The 17383-nt window shown below is 48.9% G+C and overlaps 2 protein-coding genes across 2 annotated transcripts in view; one reads left to right on the top strand and one right to left on the bottom strand.

Annotated features, from left to right (window-relative positions):
• The window catches only part of ZNRF3 (zinc and ring finger 3), a 145261-nt gene that overhangs the window by 102768 nt on the left and 25110 nt on the right, over positions 1–17383 (bottom strand). The gene's annotated exons all lie outside the window — the stretch shown is intronic.
• Positions 4918–7421, top strand: LOC120871402 (aminoacyl tRNA synthase complex-interacting multifunctional protein 1-like). Its single transcript, XM_040251299.1, has 3 exons — positions 4918–4984; positions 6246–6328; positions 6444–7421. Exons 1-3 carry the CDS (start codon positions 4918–4920, stop codon positions 7383–7385), a joined length of 1092 nt encoding a protein of 363 aa, XP_040107233.1. The 3' UTR covers positions 7386–7421.

The raw sequence follows: 17383 nt of genomic DNA, 5'->3' as shown, positions 1-17383 counted from the left end.
TTTGCCATGCAGGGGATGCGGGTTCGATCCCTGACTGGGGAACTAGGATCCCACAGGCCGTGAAGCAACTAAGCCTGCACAAACCGCCAACTACTGAGCCGGAGGGCTGCAACTAGAGAAACTGCGCGCGGAAACGAGGGGTCCTACATGACACAACGAGGATCCCAAGTGATGCAATTGAGACCCGGGTGAGCCAAATAAATAAAGACTTTTAAAAAAATAATAAAGAATCGTAAAAGCCATACTCAGAAAGGGGGGCAACGTCTGAAGCATACAGAGATGTGACACCCCGGAGCTTCAGGTCAGCACCGCTGCCCCACAAACACCTTCAAGCATGTGCTGCTTCACCCAATCTGCGTCACTCCATGTTAGGGCTTGGCTGCGGTGCCCTGGTACCCCCGTTCTACTCAGAGGAGCCCTGGGTCAGCACGTCTAGCAACAGAGCTAGCAGATAACAGATAAATCGCAGGAGAGAAAAACTAGCCACCCAGCTAGTGACGGCAGCATTTGCAGGAAGAAGACGAGGGTATGAAGGCTACTCCTTTCTTAATCTGTATACTTTTTCACTGATGAGACTGTAATGTTTGCTTGAATTACAGGAACTATACCTTAAAGCAATTTACGGGGGTCATTTTATTTTTTTTTGGCCACACCGGGTGGCATGTGGGATCTTGGTTCCCAGACCAGGGGTTGAACCCACACCCCCTGCATTGACAGCATGGAGTCTTAACCACTGGACTGCCAGGGAAGCCCAAAAGCAATTTTTAAAAACAGAATTTAAGGCCAAAAAATCCAGGAGCACTGGGCGATGGCGATCAATGAACGGCCTTTGATGCCAACTCTCAATGCACCTCATCAGCTCTTTTTCCAGCAGGGTATTTGAGAATAAATGAGAGGCGGAGAGAAATGGCCACTCCAGACCACTCTATATAGAAACAGGCTGAAATTTTATGGGGCCCTCTGGGCTCAGAAGCTATTAGACGCCACGGCTCCAAAGCAGCGAGGTGGCAGGGAGAGCACTCCAGAGGGGCTATTCAGGAGCCTCCAGCATCTTCCCATTTGTGAGTTCGAAAGTACTTTTGTTCTTCTCCGGGTTTAAGTTTCTGGGTCACCCGGCCTTTTGTTCATAACCCAGGGAACGCATCCTCCATAGGGCAGGACCCCCAGATACAAGCGGCCTCAGGGCATCAGTGCCTCACCAGAGCACTTGCTGCGTTTACCTGCACCTCGCCATCACTGTCTCCACGAAGCAGTTTGAATGGGTGGCCCTAAAGGGGGCTTCCCAGGTGGCTCAGTGGTAAAGAATCTACCTGCCAGTTCAAGAGATGTGGATTTGATCCCTGGGCAGGAAGATCCCCTGGAGAAGGAAATGGCAACCCCACTCCAGTGTTCTTGCCTGGAAAAGTCCATGGACAGAGGAGCTTGGCGGGCTACAGTCCATGGGGTCGCAAGAAGAGCCTTCAGACACGACTCAGTGACCAAACAATGAAACCGAAACAGGAAAAGAGGTGCTGTTCATCTTTATACAGTGAAATACTTACTACAGACCTCTCCCCTGGATCCAGATAACTCTGTGTGTGTGTGTATTAGGGGAGCAGGAGGTGTTGACAGGAGGTCACAGAATGTTAAGATGGCAAACTCTATGTACCCACAACGCCAGTGTTTGGCTGGATATAATCAAGAATCTTCCTTTGTTGCAGCCTAATGTCTAGTCTCATCCTGTTTTAGCATCTCCTCGGAGGAAAAACAAAGCTCCCACTGCCAGAAAATGTTCCCGAGTAATTGTTGATAACAGATAACAGCAGAGGAAGCCCTCTGGTTAATGTTTAAACACGGGCAGGGGTAACATTTAACTCCTTGGCAGTTATGACGCCCACCAGAAGACTCCAACGTGTGCTTCAGGGGCCCCTGGCTCATGAGGAACGCTGACTGCTCCGTTCAAGTTCAGGAATGTCCCGTCAAAAAAAGAAAATCAGAATAACGCCTGAAACGCCTTCTAATTACCACACTGCTCAGACTTGAACTGATCCGTTTTTTGAACAACTGTAATGTGCAATCCCCCAGTTTTAACAAGTAGATTCCAATAATTTCTAGAGACATTAAGCAGAAAGAAAGGGAAGATCGTGGTGGAATCAGGGTATAATTGAGAAGAATGCATTTGTTCTTGAGTTGAGATGATATTTTAAAAACCACAGCTATTAAAATACGGCTTTGCCATGAAAAGAAAGTCTCTATTCTAAAATGTCAGATGACGTGCTGTGGAAGATTTGGCTGTTATTATAGGTGGACTACACACACAACACTTCTAATGAACTTTGGCAGTCTTTGTCTCCGTGTAATTAGAAGTTTGGCTTTCTGTCTTTCGGGCAGAGGGAGGGAGAGGCAGGGGCGTGGGGGAGAAGGAAGGGCCAGGCGCAGGGAGGACCCGCACCAAAGATCTGCAGCTGGCAAAAAGAAGGCAGACATGGGGTAAACCTCTTGGGGCGGGGGGTAGGGAGGAGGAGGAAGGCTACTGGGGAGCGGGGTGGCTGACCACAGCCAGCAACACCCAAGACAAGGACTAAAGGAACGGGGGTCAGCCCTGCCCCCAGGCTTCAGGGCTCCAGTTGCAGAAGGCACCACTCTGCGGGGTCTTGCCTCTCAGCTCAGCTCACTGTTGGGCGCAGTGGCCTGGGGACAGTCGGTGAGGACCCCCTGCTGCCGCACAGCTCCCGCAGCCTCACACCACCCAAGCTTCTGACCCTGACGGCAGGACCCTGGTCTTCCACAGAGAGACAGTTTGCATTCACGCCAAAGGTAGCGAGCGGGAGCCAGGAAAAGCCAGGTCCCCTCCACTCAAGCAGATCGCAGATCAAAGATCAAAGAGGCAAGTGGTTACATTCTTACTCAACAATGTTGAGCTGCTGCAGGGTTGTTTTTTTTGTTTTGTTTTGTTTTTTTGTAAATTCAAAGCAGTAGAGACCTTTGAGATGCAGGCTTCGTTTTACAGGTGAGGAAACCAAGCCCAGGAGAGGGCCAGGCCTCCCCCAGCTCAGATAAGCATCAGCTCCACCACCTCCCATTGCCCCAGGCACACCTCCCTTTGCTAGGCTTTCATCTTTGATTTCAAATAGGCGCTCCGGGATGCGCAGGGGCGGGCGGGGCTGAGCTGGTCCTCTCTGCGCTGGAGCAGGGTAAGGCAATCGCCTGAGCCCCAGTTACAAGGAGCCACACACAACCCGGCCCTTCCACAGCCTCTGCTCCAAACGGGCCCTGGGCCTGGCGTGCAGCCTGCACTTGTTGCCGAGTTCGGGTCCCCCAGGCTCTCCATGGCGAAGCCTCACCACACTCGTGTCCCCATCACACCTTCTCTGACCATGGAAACCTCACCTGTGTTTTGCCAGGTGACCAAAGCTTAGCTGTTTCTGGATCACACATTCACTGCACGTCCAGCCCCGGGGAACTGGACGGGGGGGTCCCCTGTTTTCAGCATGACTGCGGTGGTATGACAGTTCCCCGGTATGATGTTGGATCCGAGTCTTTTCCACTGAGGTGTTCCTAGCGTCTGGCATGGATGGATGGGCTTCCTTAACCAAGCGCAGCCTCCTGGATGTTTCCCCTTCTGTCAATTCGCATGTCAGAAGACCAGTGCTAGCTTCAGGGCAGAATCTGTGCTGCACTAATAACAATTTGCATTAATAATTCCAGGGTTTCCCTAATGCTAATTGCAACACAATTGCGCTATTCTTCAAGCTACAAATGTGCTCACAAAATAACCTCTTCACTTACTGGGGAGATTCTAGCTTCCCAAGGTGGGAGGAGGAGGAGGGAGGTTACAACAAGAGTGACTGGATGGACTCAGTTTTTCTGATTGGTGACATTCCAAAACAGAAGGTTCTTCAACGTCTGAACATCAGCGTGAGATTTATCTAACCACTCAAGAAGCAGCACAAGACTCTGCTGACAGCTCTAACACTGGTCAGCCTGATGATGAAAGAATGAAAGCGGCATCCTGGCAAAAATATATATAATTTCTTACTGTCCAGAATACCCTAGAATGCCGCACTGAAATGATGACTTCTTTTCCTCCAGGATGGTGCAGACTTGCTCTGCAGGCACGTCAAAGCACAGGTGCAGGACCAAGGATGAGGACCCAGACCCTCCAGCCAAGCCCCCGTGTCCCCACCTCCTGCCCCTCCACCCCCACCTGCGGTCTGCAGTCATCACTAAGAAGCCAGTATCTCCACTCAAGCAAGACCTATGACAACAACAGAGCCACACCACCTGGGTTTGCCAACAGGAGTCGAGAGTGGTTTCCCCAGTTATGGGTATGGACATGCTAGAGAAGACTCTCGAGAGTCCCTTGGACAGCAAAGAGATCAAACCAGTCAGTCCTAAAGGAAATCAACACTGAATATTCATTGGAAGGACAGATGCTGAAGCTGAAGCTCCAATACTTTGGCCACTTGACGCCAAGAGCGAGTCACTGGAAAAGACCCTGACACTGGGAAAGATTGAGGGCAGGAGGAAAAGTGGGCAACAGAGGATGAGATGGCTGGATGGCATCACCGATTCAATGGACTTGAGTTTGAGCAAACTCTGGGAGGTAATGAAAGACAGGTAAGCCTGGTGTGTTGCCGTTCATGGGGTCACAAACAGTTGGACATGACTTGGCAACTGAACAACACTAACGAACAATGGATATGAACACTGACTGAACAGTCACTTCTGCTCCCTATTCTGGCCCAAAGCGCTCAGTGTGATGGTTCTGGTGTCCTGTGGTCAAAGAGCAAGAAGCAACCAACACACCCTCAGAAGAGCAATCCATTCGCAGACTCGGCAAGAGCTGACTCACTAATAACACAGCATGGGCCCCGGGGCATGTTTGCAAAGGTGCATCCGGCGTGTCCCTTAGGTGACCTGCCTGGAACCTGCGGGATGACCTGCATGGTGGTTAAGACCAGGGTTACCAATTACTCCAACCTGGCAGATGAGCAACCAGAAGGTTGCGGTCTCTAAGGTAAGCTTGGGGTCTCTTGCTCCCAGGTCTTCCAACTCCTGAGGTGGCCCACACTTAGGAAAGGGCGCTGCTTTCATCTGGAGTCACTCCACTACTTTGGAAAAGAGCAGGGGCCATCCACAGAATTGCCCAATACGCCACTGGCTGGTACCCACTGCAGACGCTTGGCCAGGAAACCATCTCCCATTAGCAAGATTGTATATGTTTACAGATCTGTTTGTCCTTACTCTGTCTGATACGAGTTTATAACTAAACTAAATCTTAAATGTTACCAAAACATTGAGTTTTAGTCTAGGAAAACTAAGTCAAAAAATGTGTAAAGCAAGATTGAATGAAGGCAAGTAACTTTAAAAATGGTGAAGAACTACACGCAACTTTTGAAGACTAGATGAAAAGGGGTAGGGGGGGAAGGCAATTTCTAGAAGCTTTGTATCAGAATTTCTGATAGCTTTGCATGTGTTTGTAAGTTTCCCCTTTGCTTAGAAAAAAAGCCCAGAACTGTGAATTTTAAGTGCTAGATCAAGAAGAAGGCTAAAATAAGGCTTTGAGGAATACAAATCAGTGGTCCCATTCACAAAAGCCTGAGTCTGAATGTCTGCTTTTAAACTTTTAAATCATTCCTGCTTCAAGTGAACTGACCTTGTTCAATCACCCAGCCATCTACAGGTCCCAACAGTATCAGCTTATCACAAAAGGCACACAATCTGTTGTCATCTGCCAACTGATTTCGGTCCCTGGCCGGTGACATCTTAGGAATTTCTGGGCTCTCACACAGGGAGAGGGCTTAACATAGTTTAATTCTCATGGCTATAGGAAATATTCCTCCATAGAAATTCATCAGTAGCCCGGTCAATCTCAACTCAATAATTAACCCTAAAACGTTTCTAAAACAATGGTTCTTAGCTACAAGCAGTTTTGTGCCACTCTCCCTGCTCCCCACACATACACACACATCTGGAGACATTTCTAATTGTCTTAACTGAGAAGAAAGCTTGTTACCAGCATCCAGCGGGTGGGGAAGGGTAGCTGAGATGCTGCTCAATGTCGTTTGATGCATGGGACAACCCGCCGCCACCCCCGGCCGACTAAGAATGATCCAGCTTGAAATGCCCACGGTGCCGGGATTGAAGAAGTCACCTTGGAGAAAGGAGTTCCCAGACCTGTGGATTCTGTTCACATCCTCAGAAAAGCCAGCCTCTAGACAAACCAAAGGAAGAGGCGATTTCTTCCCTCTTGACTCAAACAGGACTCAACGGCTACCGGCTTCCTGGTATTCCTGATAAAACTCCCAATCTCGTGGCAGGAATTTTCAAAGACCACAATTTTCGTGTACGTGGTGAAACAGCACAAGAATGCTGGTCAGTTCTCTTTTTTCTTTCACATTCCATGATACCTCCAATTATCTCGTGGATGGTGATGAAGATGAACTGAAAAGTTTGTCCAGAGCTTCGTTTTGACTGGTGATGCTGTTCTGAAGAGATTGGAGCAGAAGGGTGCAGAAGCAGATCAAATTATTGAATATCTTAAGCAGCAAGTTGCTCTTCTTAAGGAGAAAGCAATTTTGCAGGCAACTTTGAGAGAAGAGAAGAAACTTCGAGTTGAAAATGCTAAATTGAAGAAAGAAATTGAAGGATTGAAACAAGAGCTAATTAAGGCAGAAATTCAAAATGGAGTAAAACAAATACCATTTCCATCTTGTACTCCACTAAAAATGGATTCTACAGTTTCTGAAAATGAGATACAATCTATACCAATAACAACCATATCTTCTGGTGCTAAAGAGCAAGTAAAAGGAGGAGGACAAGAAGAAAAGAAGATGAAAGAGAAAGCTGAAAAGAAAGGAGAGAAAAAGGAGAAAAAACAGCAACCAGTAGCAGGAAGTGCTGACTCTAAGCCTGTTGATGTTTCCCGTCTGGATCTTCGAATTGGTTGTATCATCACTGCCAGAAAACACCCTGATGCAGATTCTTTATATGTAGAAGAAGTAGATGTTGGAGAAACAGCCCCAAGAACGGTGGTCAGTGGCCTGGTGAATCATGTTCCTCTTGAACAGATGCAAAATCGGATGGTGGTTTTACTTTGTAACCTGAAACCTGCAAAGATGAGGGGAGTAGTATCTCAGGCAATGGTGATGTGTGCAAGTTCACCAGAGAAAGTGGAAATCTTGGCACCTCCTGATGGATCTGTTCCTGGGGACAGAATTACTTTTGATGCTTTCCCTGGAGAGCCCGACAAGGAGCTGAATCCTAAGAAGAATTGGGAGCAGATCCAGCCTGATCTTTACACTAATGATGTATGCGTGGCTACATACAAAGGCGCTCCCTTTGAGGTGAAAGGGAAGGGAGTGTGTAGGGCTCAAACTATGGCCAACAGTGGAATAAAATAAAACACTTCAGTTTCTGAAATACATTAGAGAAAACAATAAAAAGAAATAATGTTTGTCACTCATAGCTAAAATAAAAAAAAAAAAAAAGAAAGACTATAAGCAGATGGGAAGGTAAAATTGGTTTGGCTTATTGTGACAGTAGGCCTGTGGAAGAATCTTTCCTTTTATATCGATTTCCCATTAGCATTCTAGTATCTGAGCATCTACAGAATATAACCACTTAAAGGTTGGCTACTAAAGAAAAAAGTACGAAAGAAGCCTGAATGCATCCTGTATTTTTTAAAGCCAGTTATTACAGCCATGTTGAGACACTTAGAGAAACTTAAATATGTCAAGTTCATGGGTGTGATGATGACACAGTGGTTGGCAGCATGTCAGTCTTCACTGGATGTATGCCGGAGTACTGAGGGGGAAAAAGTCAAGGCACTAGAGTCTTTTGAAAGGCCAAAACAGAAAAAACATTCACACGCCACAATGTGTTAGAGTATAAAGTAACCAACTATTAACATTTTGCCACACTCAACTATTCATTCAACTTTTCCATATGTTTAAAAACTTCAAAATAAGAGTTGGGCAAAAAAAGTTAAAGACCAAGATAGGGATTAGGGAGACAATCAAATCACAAGTATTGCTGGATCATGAGTCCAGGCCAATGGAAGGTCTCCAAATAGAATCAAACTGGAGATGGTGGGCTTGGCATCATTATTAAAAAGGCTGCATAGCTGCCTTCTACCATTACAGCAAAATTTAACAGGTACAACCCTGGAGCAAAAGGCACACCCTGCAGATTCACAACACAGCTCATATCACAGACCTCTCAGCATCCTGGAGGCACCATAGAGACCACGGCAAAGTCAGGGCATCTGGACACACACACATACCTAAAACTGAAATCTCTCTGAGCCCAACCCCAGGAAAACCAAGACTGAAATGAAAATTTGTTCCCTACACACAAAGGGAAGAGCCTACCCATTCTCTGAAGAAGAATCAGGTAAGCCTGAAGACCTGGTCCATTTCCTGTTTATAACAGTGAAAGCAAGCACTTCTCCTCTAAAAGACTTTGCACACACCTGCAATCCCATTGGCTTGTTCTGGAGGAGACTCAAAGCAAAGCGAAGCAAAGAGAAAGGAGGAGGCCGGTTTAAGTGCAGCAATCCATGGTTCACTTCAACTTCGCAAAGCTTTTTACATGTAGGTTTTTACACAGAAGTCAAAATAGCTTAGGTTTCCAGGATCCTTCAAGCAGGTTTATAAGCAAGAGTGAAGGAAGGCCTTTCAACTGAAAGGGTTATACAATAAGCTAACTTTGTCAATTCCTGTGAGATTTCCCTCCAAAGCACAGGTTCATACTAATATTCCAAGAAGCATGACTTGTTTTACTTACTTAAAAACAAATAATAAATAAAAAGACAATACTGTTCAAACTAGAGAGGCTTAAAACCAATTTCTTTAAAACCTACCAGACATTCCACCCAGCTGGCTAACTGTACACTCTACAGTAGTGTCCTTTGTTGTAGGAAAATGTATCGCATCTCTGAGCCTTGCAGCACCCCCAGGCCACATCAGCAGGCAGTAAAGGTCAGGACAAGACTGAGGAAGAGCAAAGGGCTCTGGAAGCATGAGGAAACAAGTCATTCAAACACAACAGGTCCCCAAAGCAGACTCTATGGCCCAGGTGCAACCTTCTGGGTTCTCCTTTGAGTGACTAAATAAAGAAGCAAGATCCCTGGGTCTGCTCCAGCTTGAGAGAGAGACACAGACAGATACCTGGATCTGAAAGTTGTAAAAACAGAATAAAAAGGGAACCTCAAAAAACCCGTCACATCCATTAAAACATCTGAGCATCTACCAAATACATGTGCACAGGTTTCAAATATTTAATACACCACATGAACAGATGGACAGATATGTGATACAGCAAGCATAGTAAAACGTTAACAGTAGATTGTGGGTATACAGTCATTCATTAAAAAATGCTTTTTCTTTTCCTCTATGTCTGAAATTTTAATAAAATATTGGGGGCGGGCTTTCGTAGAAGATGGGAGAAATCAGATTTATAGTTTAAAAAAAGGATAAAAACCTCCCAGTCGTGCTGTCAAAGAGCTTACAGACAATTTGACTTGCATGGACCGAGGCCTCTTTGGGGCCAGAAGAGAAAAGACAGACTAGAAAGATGGCAGGATTTTAGCCCGAGTTACAAGCAAGGACATGAGGGAAATGGATTTGGGAACAGAAGAGAAATCTGCTTTTTACATGTGCTGGCTTAAAGTGCCTGTAAGATGCCAAGGTGGGTGTCAGTCACCATGAACTCGGCCTGGCTGAGCACCTCAGACCCCAGTGATCCCAACCTCTGATGTGGGAGAGATCCCGGGAAGGAGCTCAAGGTCCAGCAAGCCGGCCCTCTATGGAGGACCGCTTTACGTGCGCAGCTCTGCGTCTGTAAGGTGATGGAGCGCAGCTGCGACTTCACTCATGGAGGTATGCACGGCACAGACTTTTGCCACTGTGTGTACTGAACAAACTGCTAAAGGCAGGCACACCGGCTGAAGCTGGGAACATTCACATCAGCCACATGTCTGTGATTCTTAAAGACTTGGAGGACATTCAGGCTGGGGGTACTGGGGATCCTGGCATTCTACCACATTATTGGGGGACCACCTCCCCAACAGAAAGCCCTGTCCACCAGCCTCAGGCAAACCTCTCACATCCACGGCGGAGGAGACAGGTGAGCAGGAACAAGCGGAGAAGGGGCCCCAGACCCCCCTGCCTACTTCTGGTTTGTCTCCCACCTGGTTCACCAGGTGTGCTCCCAAGGCTGACTCACCCACCAGAGGATGCTGCTTTCAAAAATCTCAGGAAGGCCACTTGGGAACAAACCCGACCCCCCTCAAGAAAGGGACAAAATAGCTGCTCCTAACAGAAACAGTTTGTCTTTTCCGGAAAACTCCGGCAAGTCTCCATGCTTGGCACATTCCTGCCCTACCCGCCCCCCACCACCCCTCCACCAGGCTTGGAGCTCTCTAGATGCCGGGTGCCCTCCGCGGCACACGCTTCACCTCTCTAAACAAACAAGGGGTGTCTTTGTTTAAATTAAAAAAAAAAGAACCTGTCTCACAGGCTGCGATTACATCAGCAGAGTCTCTTTCTCTGCATCAATCCCGGCTGCTCGGCGGCTTTGAAGCGCCGAGCGCGCGGTGCCCTTTGATCTTGAGGTTCCCGCCCCGGGGCCAAGCCGATACCATCGCGCGCCCACGCGGGGAACCGCGGTCCACACGGGTCCGCCGATCACAACCCAGCCCCCAGACTCGGCTGCCAGGGCCGGGATGCTGGTGATGGCTTACCAAGAGGCGCGGGGAGGGGCACTGTCCCTGTGCTCGGGGAGGGGAGGAGACACCACTGACTCAGAGATAACCTCTTGTGGGAATAGCACTGAGGTTATGTTTTCACAAACCCACTATCTTTTAGGGAATATTTACAGATTTTTCAATATTTCCAGATTAAAGAACGATACGGGCTGGCTCTGCTTCAAAAGAACGGGAGGGGTGGGGGGGCGCGTGGAAACAGGAGGGGCGGGGAGCTGACGGCTTCTAAAGCAGCTGATGGCGGCTGGCTGGGTGGGGGGGGACAGCGGAGGCACATGGCGTACAGGACATCTTCTGTCTACTTGCGAACACAAGTAGAAGATTGTCTACAATAAGAACTTGAAAAAGAAACGAACCTCTTGACGCTTTGCTATTTTAAAAGGTTATTCCTCATAGACTTTTTATTTTAGGAAAGAGAACAGCGGTCTGACAGGGGGATGGGGTGAAGGTGGAACGCATCAGACTTTCCAACTCTGCCCCCAGGGCAGTCGCTGGAGCGACCAGGGCACGCGTGGCTCAGGGGGCCAGCTTCCCCAGTGCCATCCCTGCAGCAAGAGGTGTGCAAGGGCACCCCTGCCAGGAGCTCCCCATCGGTTTAAGGGCCTCAGCCTTCTTTAAGAGAAAGATGAGAACCCATCTCTCCCCCTAAAAAAACACACCCACAAATGCAGGACAACCTGGAGGAAATACTGACACCCCCCCCCCCAAATCCCTCACTTACAGAAATCAGATCAAAAGCAGCCCTTGGAGTGAGTACTCCAGGTTGCTCTGTTTGGACCACTCCCTCCCTCAAAGGGCTACAGGTTCGTGTCCAGTCACTGGCCTCCCAACACCACCATGGGGGCCAGGGGTGCACAGCACATCTCTGGGTTGCCTTGCAAGGCCAACCCCGCTCCTTTCTAGTGCTGCGGCCTTGGGTAAGCTGCCTAGCCTCTCCTAGCCAGTCCCTGCATTCTGTCAATGGAGAGTTATTAATGATGACCCTCTTCTACTATAGGCTTAACTGGGGTGTAACAAATGGGGGGGGGGGGCAAAAGGCCAAGAAGGAAAATGTTATGTGGGGACGCAAACATGATTCTACTGGCTACTGCAGCTGAACGAGCCACACGCAGACTGGGCATGGAAGAGTTAACTTGGAAATACAGGGTCCAGGACTGTTAGGTGTGTTCAAGGCCAGAATTTCATACACACACAGGCCAGAAGGCAGAGGAAAGGGCTGGGAAGGAGTGGACAAGGGGAAATAAACCCTCTCCATACAGGTGGATCCACCTTTGGGAGCTCAGACCGGAAACTCCAGTGAAGACCATCAACCCACCTGCACCCCCCAGAATCCAGGGCACAACAACCAAAAACTTCAGAAAGGGTCAAGGAAACAAGATACAGTATCATAATAGTTGAGAAGATTAGGGATATTTTTAAGAGAAGAATACAACGGCAATGGTGTGAGCAGAGATCCAAGAAGTGAGTTCGGGGGGAGAAGCTATCAGAATCCTGAAGTCAAAGACTAAAAATAAAAGGGCAACCAACCAGGGGGAGCAAAACTTCAACAGCAGATTAAAACTGCACACACTTGTTAGCTTTCATCCTGAAGGGGTCTAACTCCAAAAACCCCACTCTAGACTGGTTCCCAGTAAAATCACACACATTTTAAAATGTGCAAAAATTCCCCCACTCATTCAAGAGTTTCTGATTTAAAAGCATATTGATTCTAGCATAGCAAGATCTCAAGATCTCTCTGGCACAAAAATCTCTCTGTTAATTATTTTGGAAACTCACTGATCAAGTCTTTCACTCTTATTGACAGAAAAAAATGTTAAGACTGCAGTCCCAGATCCTATGTAGCATCCAACTAAGACCCTGAGGAGTGCTGGTAAAACTCAGAAGGCCTGCCTCTAACCTCAGTAGGCTTGCAATCTAGTGAAGAGGCAGACACCCCCCCCCACCCAGACACACACACACACACACACAAAACCTATTATGAAGTGACAGACGCATGACCAGACCAGGCTTTTTCAAGTTCAGGGGTAGCAAAGATGGTTGGGTGCAGCCATGATCCAGGAGAGCTTCCTGGAGGTGGCAGGCTTGAAAGATGGGCAGAAAGTAAGCAAAGAGGCAAAGTCTGTTTGGAGGAGGTGAGTGATTCTACAATAGGGTATCAAACTGCAAAGACAGATGGGGAGCAAATTGCCAAGGGCTTTAGAATATTAGGGTAACACAGGGTTTAGACTCCATCCTACAGAGAGTAAAAAAGCTCCTAAAGACTCGTGAAGAGGAACATGACATCTGGCAGGCGAGTAGCAGAGCTGAGGAGGGGATGCGGGGCCCTAGCTGAAACAGGCCACTGGAGGGTGGGGGGCTTCCTGCTAAAAGAGAAATGACTGTCCCTCAATGAACCAAAGAGAACCATGTGTTCAGGCTGCCAGTGTGGCTTTGCTGGGGTGGCGGGGCTGGTGTTTAAACAAAGGGGTGAAGATCAAAAGAAACTGTTTGCAAATGAGAGCCCTCCTACCCCTCTGACTTGTCATTTCTAGTCCTTTCATCTACTCTCCTGTTTGAAATTCGGGTGAAAAGGAAAAGCATGTGGCCAGTGGCCTGCTGGCCTGGACCTGGGTCTGGCCCCACATGCAACTGGGGGTAAATCACTCAAGTTTTCCCAACCCTCTCCCTCCTTCACTGAGGAAGGTCAAGGATGGGATCTCAGGCCTTGAAGTAAGTGCCAAGTCTGGATCTAGGCTGGGGTAGAACCAAAAGTTTACAGCGAAGATTCCTGGAGGTTCATCAATGCCCAACACCAAGACCTTCAGCTGCAGGAAAGCCACCATTACACAGCCCTGCAACCATCTTCCTTCCTTCCCAATGATAGAGAAAACAGCATTTATGTTATGAAGACAACACAAAGAACTAGAAAAGTTCCTTTTCAAAAGCCACAAGTGGGGAAAAAAGTATTTAACTCAAATACAACCGATCAGCAAGAATCAACAGATGAACATAACCATCAGGAGGAACAAAGTTCAATGTTCTGCTTCTTTCCCTAAAAACAGTTTCTGACCAGGCTTGGGACACTGAATTAAATTTCAACCTTTGTCACTTAGTGTAACTTAGAGCAATGAAGAGTAAAGGGTTTGAAATCATCTTGACTGGGTCTGCATTTCCATATTTGTATCAGGAGGGACTAAGACCTTGGACGAGTCATTTCACTTCTTTAAAGCCTCAGTTTCCTCATCTATAACATGGGAACAAGGGCACTTAACAGCACAGAGCTATTATGTGAAATAAATATGGTCATCTGTGTTGGGTGCTTAACGTCATGCGGGCATATTGTGATCACATCCCAAGGCAGTGATAAATGTTAGCCCTGTGATATTTTAAATCTGTGGCCCTCACCCCTTGTCTAAAGGAGACAGGAAGTAGTGTCATGAGAAGTAAGGAATCCATATGATAAGGACACCTCCCAACAAAAAAATGGACTGCAAACCCCACTTCAGAAAGAACTTGTGTGGCCCCATTTGTGGGGAGAAACAGGTTGGCATTCTTCCCCTAGAATCTAACAGCTGCCTCTCCTCTCATCTCACCCCGACCCCTCCTCGGCTGCAAATACTCAAGGATTAAGAAGACATTCAAGCTTTGTTCCGTCTCATTTCTGCTCTGGCATTCTCTTTTGCCCTAAATGCCGTTTCTGCTCCACAGCAGCGGGCCCTGCACTTCAGAAGGGTCTTGCACTTTCAGGGTGACCTCGAACCTTGATTTCCACGGACCCTTACAACACTGACATCCTCGTGGCAGGAGCCGCTAGCCCCACTTTTCGGACAGGGACCCCCAAGGTTAAGAGGGGCGGGGCATCATGCTGGCTCTCAGCAAGGAGTCCCAAGTGTCGGAATCAGAACCTCCCGCCCTGAGCCCGAGGGTCTTCCGGGCTGCACTGCTGGGATCTGAATCACAGGCGGGATCTGTGGTGGCTGTCCCACCCCCGCGGGGGGGCAAGGAGCCGGGCTCTTCTTGGGGACTCGGGGGAACACCAAGGTTTCCCAGAAACCCGGACGCCACCCCCACTGGAGCAGCCCCTGGGGGCTGTGGCCAGAGGGGCTCCTGCCTGCGCCAGGAGCTGCAGTCTCGCCATCTCTCTTGGGGACAAACTCTTTTTTGCAGAAACTTTAAACACAAACACGCGTGCGCGCGCGCGCACACACATACGGAGGAAAGCCAGCCGCATCCCCGCTGCAAGCTGTGAAATGTGTGAGGAGGCTCGACCCGCCGGTGGGTCACCAGGAAGGCTGGGGGCTCGGTCTCTCCCCCGCAGACTCCCCGGGAGAGACGTGTGGGCAACAGGCCCCGCTCCGGGTTCGGTTCTCCACCAGGTTTTACCCTCCGCCGCTTCTCCCCACACTTCAAAGGAAGTATTTTTGTACAGCCCGGGGAGGAGTGTAAACTGGCCAGCTGCTTCCAAAGCAGAGCCGTTAACCCTGAGAGGGCCGTGGGGGCCTGGCGGAGTCGCGGGGAGCCGTCTCAGCCCGCACCCAGGCCGGCTCCCCACCCCTCCAGCAAGGCGGCGAGCCTTCCATAGGCAGGGCTAAATGGAAACTCCCGCTAACAGACCAGGCCTCTCTCTCTCTCAGTCCCTCCCTGAGCCACACGAGGGGCTCAAGGGCTCAAAAGCTAGCGCCAAGTCTGACCCCTTGAGGCCTGGAGGCCTGGGGAGAGCCCGCCCACCCTTGGCGGCTTCCCAGCGGCTGAGCCCCTTCCAAGCACGTGGGGCAGCACCCTGAGGGGGCCGCCTGGAAGGTCTTCCAAAGGGGCAGGGGAGGGAAGATTAAGACCCCAGACCCAGTCAGCTCTCCATTCTCTCTGGATTCTTCACCCTCCAGAGACTGTGTGGACCCAGGGCCAGAACCAGCGTCCTCAGTGCCTGCGTTGGAATCCGAGGCTTCCTTCCAGGAAAGAAGACCTGGGCAGTGCGCTGGGCAGGCTCCTGCTCACCAGGGGCCTAGCCGAGCGGGCTTCTCCGCACAGACCACCCAAGACACAGTCACCTGGGGGCTGCAGGTAGAGCAGCAAGGGCTTCTCTGAAGAGTCTACACACCTTGGCCTCTCTCGTGTTTTCACCCCCACCCACACTATCTCCAAGGACTTACTAGAAACCCCAGGGCGTCCCAGGAGGCCCCAACGGCACCCACGTGGGCCTCCGCTCCCGCCACCTGGCTACCAGCTTCTGGGCAGCCCTAGAGTGGCGGGCAGGTGGGTGTTTGTCCTGACCCACTGGCAAGAGCATCCTGTAATTTCCTGACACTGAAAAGGATGCTATAAATAGTTGGTGTTTTTAATGTCATTGGGCCTCCAGAACAGAGGGGGCCCAACAGCTGTGTGGGGCCAAGGTTCCGGGCATCTCAGAGCCGCAATTTGGAAACCCTGGGTGGTGCAGTCAAAGGGTCTTCAAAGAAAGGAACTCCAAGAGTGTTGAGTTCCATCTGAAGAGGCTACAGTGGAGAGAGAAGGTCAGAACCATCCCTCAGGATTTACAAACCACTGCTGAGCAGAAGAGTGAATGGCCTCTTGGTGGAAAGATCCATAGTGCGGCGGCCAAAGAGGAAGCAGCCGGAATAACCTCCGAACTCCAAGCTGCCATTTCTGCTACATTTGGGCCTCTGAGACACAACAGGACACTCCCGATCAAAGAAGCACAAGATGATTCAGAGGCTTCGTTTAGTTATTCAACAAACTTTAAACTTCGCTCTGCCACATGCTGAAGATACAAAGAACAAAACAGATAGGCTTGTGGACACTTAACTGCTGATGGAAGAGATGTGGACAATAAGGAGTAAAACAGTCTCCACAAGTGAAGAAGATCCCTGATAATCTTAACTCTAATTACACTAGAACTTGGCACAAGCGTACGTACCTAAAAGGAGTCATATTCGAGTAACTGAGTTACTTCGAGGCTCTCCAGACAGCAATTACACTTCAAAAGAATAAACACATCTCTCCATTTATTTGCTCCTTTGAAGTAACTATCCCCACTGGTTTTCCTAAAACTGAAGTATAAGGAAGGCCAAGAGTGTGGAATAAGATTGGACCCTGAGTACTTAACTCTCAACATCGATGCCTGAGTCAGAAGGAGACTTATGGTCAGCACTGCTGTCGTGAGGCGGTGTGTGTGTGCGCGTGTGTGTACATTTGTCAACGGCCAGACCAATTCAGGCAAGATTAAAGATAATATAGTGAAGTTGCTACTGAAACTTAGATCTAATTTTAGCCTTTAAATTTTTTCCAAAAAAATCATCAAAACTATTTGCTGGAGGAGATATCAGAATTAATTCCATCTAGAATATAGCAAGCAGCCCACGGTACTCGACGTTGTATCTTCCTAACTGAAGCAAGTCTAGAAGACTCCCAAGATGGTCAAGGATCTCAAAACCATCTCATGTGAAGTATAATGGAAAGAACTGGGGTGCTCAGCGAGGAGAAAACCAATGTTATCGGTTCCATCGGCGGTGGCGGGTGGCAGGTGGCGGGCGGCGGGATGACCACCTTCAAAGATCGGAAGGGCCGTCATGTCTTAGTGGCTCTGGGTGTCACGGTTGAATTGTATCTTCCCCAAATCTCCATATTGAAGTCCAAACCCCCAGGACCTCAGAGTGGGAC

Source organism: Oryx dammah, unplaced genomic scaffold (assembly GCF_014754425.2).
Source record: "Oryx dammah isolate SB20612 unplaced genomic scaffold, SCBI_Odam_1.1 HiC_scaffold_12, whole genome shotgun sequence".
NCBI lineage: Eukaryota > Metazoa > Chordata > Mammalia > Artiodactyla > Bovidae > Oryx > Oryx dammah.
The sequence above is the reverse complement of the archived record's forward strand: the minus strand, read 5'-3'. Positions and strand labels throughout refer to the sequence as shown.

Bases quoted from the DNA above. Each gene is read 5' to 3' on its own strand.
- LOC120871402 (XM_040251299.1), top strand. From the start codon at position 4,918: ATGACCTGCATGGTGGTTAAGACCAGGGTTACCAATTACTCCAACCTG. The intron at 4,985-6,245 runs GTTGCGGTCTCT...TGACTCAAACAG, and splicing joins GGCAGATGAGCAACCAGAAG to GACTCAACGGCTACCGGCTT. The intron at 6,329-6,443 runs GTACGTGGTGAA...AAGTTTGTCCAG, and splicing joins TCAAAGACCACAATTTTCGT to AGCTTCGTTTTGACTGGTGA.